At 43.2% G+C, this 8,539-nt stretch overlaps 1 protein-coding gene across 1 annotated transcript; it reads right to left on the minus strand.

Moving 5' to 3' along the window:
- Positions 1–1,240: 1,240 nt before the first annotated feature.
- LOC102291693 (stanniocalcin) lies at positions 1,241–4,387 on the minus strand. The gene is made up of 5 exons (XM_005942527.3): positions 4,229–4,387; positions 3,560–3,702; positions 3,379–3,486; positions 2,906–3,009; positions 1,241–1,783 (listed from the first exon to the last, which is right to left on the minus strand). The coding sequence occupies exons 1-5, from the start codon at positions 4,341–4,343 to the stop codon at positions 1,486–1,488; spliced, it is 768 nt and encodes a 255-aa protein (XP_005942589.1). The 5' UTR covers positions 4,344–4,387; the 3' UTR covers positions 1,241–1,485.
- Between the last annotated feature and the right edge of the window lie 4,152 nt (positions 4,388–8,539).

Genomic DNA, 8,539 nt, shown 5'->3' on the forward strand with positions numbered 1-8,539 from the left:
AATAATTTCCCCCAGGGATCAATAAAGTATTCTGATTCTGATTCTGATTCTGATCAAAGGGCCACGAATGCAGATATAGCACAACAAAGGTCAAATCCACATGAACAAATCCAGAAACAGACAAAACAAAGTCCAAAATCCAAAGGAAGCGGAGAATACTGGAAATTCCAGGAGTGGACAAGGTAAACACAGAGGGAACACGCTGAGCAGGAAGTACACATCGAAGCTTCCTCTAGTGTGTTTTTTAGACACTAGCATGTTTCAGTTACCAGTATCCTGTGCCCTCATTGGTAGTTGCTTGAATTGTTCGCCCTGAAGTTGAGTTCTTGGGACCCGCCCACTTTGCTTTGGCAGAGTTGTTGTTTTTTTTAATCTCGTATGTGCTGAACGTCACTGACTGTCTGTGATTGCTGGTCTCTACATTTCTGTGAGTCATTTCCTATTTGAGAGCAGCTTCACAGTTTTCTCTGAGCCGTTGTCATTTGATCAGAAAACCCTGATCCCGCGTCCGCTCCCTCCTAATACCAGAGATGTCTTTGGGAGTGTGAAGAAGCACTAAATAAAAGTAAAAATACCACCGCATTTGACCTTATGTTACATATTTTACTGTATTTTATCTGAATGTGAGCTGTGGACTTTCCTCCTGCTCTCTGGGCTTGCTCCACTTTCCTATTGGCTGCCCTGCAGCCAATCAGATTCCTCCAGGGCCTTTCTAAGCTGTTTGAAGGTGAATTGCAGGGTCTTACATGAGAACGATCGTATAAACAGTAAATACAGGACCGGTATCACCAATCATTTCAACTTGAATGAATCTGTATAGCTTTAAATGTGAATACTGAATAAACATAAACACTTTTTAATGGCACTGCATGACATGATTCTGTTGTTTTAAACATTCTGTATAAATAAAAATGGCCGGCTGTTGCGTGTCACGCTTTGTTGCTTTGTGATTTTGAACGGCATCATCTTAGCTCAATAACGATTCCTCCTGAACTGTCGGGCAGCTGAGGTTCAGGTTTGCAGCTCTGCTTTGTTCTAGTTTATTCAATGGCCTCTGTTTTAAGTTGAGGTTCTATTTTTTGTTGCCCTTCCTGAACTCATTCCAGTGTCAATAAAAGGTTTCAAACTGACCCAGAACGATTCATGTTTCTCCACGCTCAGCACTGTCACTCTACCGAAGCCCCGCCCACCCAGAGGAAGTCGGATTCATACAAGAACATGACAGGAGCCGAAAGCCATCACATCACATTGTTTATTTCTAACACAGAACCAGAGTCAGCACAGATGAGCAACACGGAGTAAATGAGCTCCACGGCCAGCGTGAGAGCATCTCCTCACCTCCGCGGTCTCTTGTCCTCCTCCATAAATTAACTTAATAAAAATAAATATGCATTATAATAATAAGTTGCTTTTATAGTCAGTCGGTGGCTGGACTGATGTATGTGTAGTCAGGGCTGGCTGTGTGTTTATATCAAGCTGCGTCAACTACTCGTGGGCTTTAACTCCGTCTTCTTCCTCCTGGCTGTCTACAGACCTCCTGGCGAACAGGTGAGTGGGGTCTCGGCCTCTGAAGCCCGGCTGGATGTTGAACACGGGCATGTTCCTCCAGCTTGAGGGGTTATTGTAGGCGGCTGAGCCGGAGTCTGCGGTGCAGGGTTTGTTCTGGATGAGCTGGAGGAAGATTTCCATGTCGGGGCCCAACCGGGACACGATCCCGGCCCTCACCGCCGCCACCGTCTGCTCGTCGCAGGCCTGCAGCGTCTGGAGTAGGGTGCTGTAGTACCTGCAGGCCAAACAGACACATGTTCATCTCAGACCTTGGCCTTCTGCTTGACAGTTTTAGATTTGCATCAAAATTTTAAAGTACAAAATTTAAACATTTATAATAAGTGCTGTAAAAGTTTAGTTTCATACATCAAAAAAAGTTTTTAACGGCTGAAGATTTCTTAAAAATTGTCCGTCGACCCATTTCAGGCCTATTTTTTCTGCACATTGAGACTGAGGCCATGTTTGAACATGAATATCTCAAAAACTATCAAAGATGAAAGCCTGAAATCGTTACCTAAATAATACTAAAACACAACACAGAATACGTCTGAACATTAGATTCTTAGTTTAAAAAAAAAAAAAATCTAATTCAATAAAACAATTGAACAAATATCACAAACTGTAAGAAGAAAAAGAAAGTTCTGGAATTTCCAGATGAAACTCAAATTATAACTGAGAAATAACTTTAATGTAAAACTAATTTTTTGTTAGTGAGTAATACAGTTCACAAGCACCAGGAGTCGCCCTTCAGCAGGCTTCCGGAAGGTGTCCAATCAGAAGAAAAAGGGCTTTTTTAAGGGTTCTTAAAGAGACAGCAGCTAATATAATGATTCCTCTTAAACTTGTTCTTAAGATATTTTTACGTTCTTACAACAATATTTTTAATTGCCACCACTATACAAACATCACGTGAAGGTTTTACTCCAGGCTCCACTTAACAGTGTCCACAGTAAACTATGTTGTAAAAATGTACAGTATGAAAAAACAGTGGTCAGCAGCAAATATGTACCATGCAACAGCACGTGAGAGCACAGATGGGACTCTCGAATACCATGTCTGTCAAACCACACACTGAAATTTACTGTATGAGCCCAAAGTTCTTTAAGAACCCCTCCCTAAATGTCCCCCTTTTCTAACTGGCCATCCTCCAGAAACTAGCTGAGGGGCAGTAGCATGTACTTTTGAGGTGTAGCTGCAACTTTACTTTAAGGCCAATTTTATAATTATAGATTTATAAAAACATGCTAAGAAGCTAAATTAGGTACCATGTATGTTATCGTGCTATTGCTTTAGCATCTCCACTCTAAAGCAGGTGCGAGCATTGCCTCACCATTTTGTATGTGTACTGGGTGCTCACCTGTTGGGGAAATGAGCAGGCACCTGCACCACCTCTCCAATGGCGTCAGGGTTCATCCTAGCCACAGTGCAGATGTCCAGGCTGGTGTAGCACTCTTCTTGAACCTTCGATGAGATGGACAAACACTGACTTAGGATCATAGAAGCACTTTCTCCTCTTCTGTAACCTGCTAACCTGCAGAGGTAACAGGATGCTACCACACTAAAAGGATGGGGTTAAAGCTAACAGTGATACAGGTGTTTTCATATATAAACTGATGGAGACACTGAACAGGTTAGCCTGGTTCTGCTGGAGTTGTCTCCAGTTAAAGGAGAGTTTGTCTTCCCCACCTTCACCAGCTGCTGCTGTGAGACATTCCTTGGGATTTTTAATATCTACATAATATGGAGCTTTAACTTCATGAGCAAAAGCTAAATAAAATAGAACTGAAGTGATTTTTATAAGGCAGCATAGAAGTTTGTGAACTGGCAAACCTCAGCGATCATCCTCTGGAAGATGTTGCAGCGGCGGATGGACTGGAAGACTTTGCCCGAAATTCCCTGAGACATGCAGTGCAGACTCTTCTTGACGAACGTCTTACCCTGTGGAGAGAACATTGAGGTCAGGCGACAGGTGGAGGACAGGTGGAGGACAGGTGGACAGTAAGTCACTAACCTCGGTGTTGAAGCTTGCGGCGGTGTGCAGGAACAGCTCGCAGAGCTCGTGCATCCCGTCGGTGTCGCAGGTGGAGTTTTCCAGACAGGAGAAGAACCCACAGCCGACGGTCACGGCGCCGCTCAAACATCTGGCCACATCAGCTGCAAACACACAAACATGCTTCACACTGGACTCACAGAGCTTTCCAGATGATTGACCCATCAAGCAGTCGCATATGGGACAGATGTGACTTGAATATGATGCAAACAAATGGAAGGAAAATATGATTTGAATAGAAAAAAGTGACGCATAAATTATGTTTTTACAAATAGGGAGGACAGGAAGTTTTCTAAAGTTATCAGTACTCCATACTGGAACTGAGATGATCACCCCCCACCCCTTCAAAAAACAATACATGAGTCCATTAATGGTCGCTGATCAAACTTCAGCTTTCTTTTAAAAGACAGTTTTTATGCTAATAATACTTCAACGACAGACAGAAGTGAGAGGATGAAGAGTGATGAAGAACACCTGCTGCTGTGTTTAGAAGATTTAAAGCCAATAACCGATCAAATATCAGCTTATTGATCCGGTAATAATCAGGTACAGACTCCAAACATTAATGCGTTCACTGCAGCACTTGTACTTGTAGCAGACTACTGTGAGTGCAGTAACACAAGTACTCACTCGGGCTGTTGGCGGAGAAACGGGCCCGGCGGGGAGCCGCCTCCTCCGGCAGAGGCTCGAAGGCGGAGGAGGAGCAGAGGAGGAGGAGGAGGAGCAGAGCGGAGCCGCGGAGCATGGTGCCTCACACTGAGGATAAAGATGAAGCAGCAGGAGGAGAAGGTGCTGTGTGTCTGCTGTCTCCAGCTGAGTCTCCTGCATTTATACACAGTCAGCGGGGCTCGGACCAATCAGAGCGGAAGGTTTCGGTTGGGGGGGCTGTTAATGGTTTATTGAGGAGTAATGAACTTGCGGAGTTAATTGGTTATTTCCACACGCAGAGGAGGAATTTCCGAGCAACAGTGAACTCAGCGAATAAAGTTTGGACTTCAGATTTGATTTAACGTGACAGAAACTCTCCTGAGCTCAAGTGTCACCTCAGCACACCTGAACATGAATATGGTGTCAGGTACAGCAGATCTTTAACATGATAACATGGGGTCAACTGATCGGAGCGAACAGCTGTTCACATTGTGGAAGGTTAAATGAGCCGAACCCTCCACCAGCACTGCTGCATTCATACTTTTAATTCAATGCTGCAAAAATATTAAATAAATATTATTTCAATATTGGAGACTCAGACGGACTCCTGGTAGGTCAGCGACAGCCTGTGCATGTGGTAGTCCTGAACCCTGAATCTAAACACCGAAGATCAACATCCGGAGGTTCACCTATGTTTACATGTCAACACGTTCTCACGTGTGACGCATCAGAATAAAAGCATCAGGATAAACGAGCCTAATGTTTCCTATCAACTCGGGATAAGGTCACATTCACGAGGTCAGCCTCGCTCACTCTAACACTAACGGTGGAATTAAAGCGGAAGGTTTCGCTATGCTGCTGCTGTGACATGACTGTGATGTGTTATCTTTACCGTGGGAAGTGGATGTGTTTAATTCCAGTCACGTTTCCCATATTTCCTGTGAGAGAAAACAAACAAGCACGCACTTACACACCGACACACACAAACTAGGATCGAGAACTGGAGTAAAGTAAAAGTACTTAGTACTTGCTCACAGGTCTGTCCAGGTACATTTCGCAGATTTTTGAATGGAGTCTGGTGGTCCCGTCCTGGTCGTCCTGATGCTGAAGCTTAGCTTACTTTCTGTTTTCTCCTTCAGTTTAAAACAACATGAAAACATTTATGAGCACTTTATTTAAAAAAAAGACATCATTCACCTGACACTTATTAACCTTTATGTTATTTAAACAGATTTTTACTGGTAATTGTGATTATTAATGATGACAGAGGTTTTATTAGACACAGCTAAGTGTTTTGCATTTTGGCATAATTTGTGAAACTTGAAATTGCTTTAGTACTGAATGGTAAAAATTAGGCTTTCTTGAGTGGTGGGGGGGGGGTGTTGACGTGTAGTGTAGTTTTGATCTACTTTTGCTGCTGGTTCAGTGAATTTTGATTGAAGAGCGATGGAATCTGGACTTTGGGAATCTGTGAGATGTCCAGATTCCGTACCGGATACACAGTACCTGTACATTGGATCCGTGTTTTGTGTGTGTGTGTGTGTGTGTGTGTGTGTGTGTGTGTGTGTGTGTGTGTATGTGTGTGTGTGTGATTGCTGTAAAGTAAAAAAAAAAAGAAGTAAAATTTAATTTATATAGCACCTTTCAAGATAAAAACCACAAAGTGCTTCACAGAAGCTAAAACATAAAAATAAAAATCAACCAAAAGCAAGTTTAAAAAGATGAGTTTTTAGCTGTTTTTTAAAAGCGACCACTGAGTCCACAGATCTCAGGCTCAAAGGGAGAGAGTTCCACAGTCTGGGGGCCACAGTTACAAAAGCTCTGTCACCTTTTGTTTTCAGCCTCATGTGTTGGACAACCAGCAAGCCCTGATCACATGACCTCAGGGACCTGCTGGGAATGTATGGATGTAAAGGTTCACTGATATATGTTGGTTTTTGTCCATGCAGAGCCCTGAAAGTCAAGGTCAAAACCTTAAAGTGGATTCTGAATTTAATAGGGAGCCACTGCAGCTGGATCAGCAGGGGTGTGACATGGAAGTACTTGGAGGACTTGGTCAGAAGCTTTGCAGCAGCGTTCTGAACAACTTGCAGATGCTCCAAAGAGGCTTTACATAAACAAGTAAACAAAGAATTACAATAATCCAGACGAGATGAAACAAATGCATGAATGACAATTTCTAATTCTGAGCGTGATACAATGGACTCAGCTTAGCAATGTTTCTCAAATGATAAAAACAGGAGCGAACCAGAGATTTAGTCAGAGCTGAGTCAAGAGTTACACCAAGGTTCCTGACAGGAGGTTTGGCAAATGTAGCAAGTGGGCCCAAGTTTGTGTATCTTTATGGTGATCTGTTGATGATCTAATCAGATTTCAATAAGTAATGTGCTGTTGATGAGGAAATTATATTTAATCAGGTTTTGTGTATAAAATCAATCATGTTATTGTTTTCACCAGCAGCCAGTCGCCGTCCCTCGTGAACCTGGTTCTGCTGGAGGTTTCTTCTTGCTTGAAAGGAGTTTTTCCTTCCCACTGTCGCCAAGCTCTTGCTCTTGGTTTCTCTGTGTTATTATAGGTCCTTACCTGACAGCACATGTCTCAAACTGAAGGCTGCAGGCCAAATGTGGCCCACCATATTGAGAGCTTCTGCATGATTGTCTTAAAATAAGTTTACTGTTTTCTGCTTAAAAGCGTATCAATGCATTTTAATTGTTTGAATCCCAATGCCCCCGGTACCAGGACGAGAGGGAGAACATCTGGTTTAACGTGATGTATTGCCAGATCTGTTATTTAAATATAGGTATGTGTGCCATCCACAGAAATGTCAGAATCTCATCTAAAAACTCATGAAACCATTTTAACTTGGTTGATAATTGATGCATCATAATGAGAGTCAGATGTGTTTCACTCAGTAATCAATAATTAAACTTTTATTAAAGACGAGAAAAGCACAAGGGAAAAAAAACCTATACAAAGCAATCATGAAACATGTCTTTAAAGTGAGAACCAGTGAAAACAAAGACCTTCATTTCATTATTTGAATATCCATAAAAGCAGAAACCGCGAACAGGTGATCAGAGGTCTCTGCTCCTCGTCTTGTTCGTCTGAAATGCTCGGCTTCTCTTTTTTGGATCTAGTTAAACTCGCTCTTTGTCTCATCATCAGCGTTTTGTGGGTGGTGTGGAAAAATCGACGTGTCTTATCAGCTCCCACGTTTAGATGGAGGCACGCTTGACCAGAGGAACCAGTGAACCTGCACGGCTCTGCTGACTTCATCAGCACGGAGGTCAAAGGTGCTGATAACCATCTGCACCCATCATGCTTCATCAACTCCCCCCACGGAAAACCTGCTGCCATAAAAACGGCAGCACTTGAGAGCAGCCCCTCACCTGAGCGTGGCCCTGAACACCAGGAGATTTATATTTTATATGGGAGCTTTGGAGAGTTTGGGGGAGTTATGGAGACTTCCGCATCAGCAGTGTGATTTCTTTTTTCAGAAAAACTGAAATAAGTTTTTCTGGAAAGTTTTTAAACAGGTACAAAAATGCCCATAGATGTGAAACAGGTGCAAGGTTTATATTTCATTTGTCAGGAGGTTCAACAAAAACTCGGGTGTGTGAATTTTCAGGCTTTGCTCACTCTTTTCTCACTCTGTTCCCAGGAAACACAGAGCAAGGTCAGAGGTCAGAGTGAACTGTCTGCTGTCTGAAGCTTTGTTCTTGTGTTGTACACAGTCTGATGTTCTCATTCAGGGCAGGGATGAAGAGGAGGAGGAGTAAAAGATTCTTATGAAGCCGCTCTACCTGAGCCTCACTCACACCAGCAGCTGCTCTGTGTGTAAGCGCTTCCTGTCTGATGCAGTGTGAGCGATGCAGGTGAACCCAGGGTCAGGATCATGTTCAGGGACGAAGCTCCTGCTGAATACAGACCTCCTCCTCTTCATCACAGTATATGATATGAAGCATGAAGCTCGATATCAAGGAAACATCCTGCAGCCTCATCTGTCCTCTGCACAGGTCCGAGCACCATCAAAGGGTAAACGTGTCCAACCCCCCGCTCTAACATCATCATCCTCAGGTGTTCAACTCACTTCCTGCTGAAAACATTTATCTAACAAGAAACACAGCACAACGTTTTATTACTGCACACATTTAAAAAGCACAAGAAGAAGTGACGTAAGCTGAGAAACACCAAGTCTAAGGGCAGGGTGGCATACTGGGCAGCCAATCACAGCAATGAAGGGAGGCGGGGTTAACTGTCAGTATGGTGTGTGTGTGTGTGTGTGTGTGTGTG

The sequence above is a fragment of the Haplochromis burtoni genome, unplaced genomic scaffold (assembly GCF_018398535.1).
Source record: "Haplochromis burtoni strain Fernald_Lab_line unplaced genomic scaffold, NCSU_Asbu1 Contig_320, whole genome shotgun sequence".
Lineage (NCBI taxonomy): Eukaryota > Metazoa > Chordata > Actinopteri > Cichliformes > Cichlidae > Haplochromis > Haplochromis burtoni.

Bases quoted from the DNA above. Each gene is read 5' to 3' on its own strand.
- LOC102291693 (XM_005942527.3), bottom strand. From the start codon at position 4,343: ATGCTCCGCGGCTCCGCTCTGCTCCTCCTCCTCCTCCTCTGCTCCTCC. The intron at 3,010-3,378 runs GTTTGCCAGTTC...ATCTCATCGAAG, and splicing joins TCCAGAGGATGATCGCTGAG to GTTCAAGAAGAGTGCTACAC. The intron at 1,784-2,905 runs GTGAGCACCCAG...TTTGGCCTGCAG, and splicing joins CCTGCTCATTTCCCCAACAG to GTACTACAGCACCCTACTCC.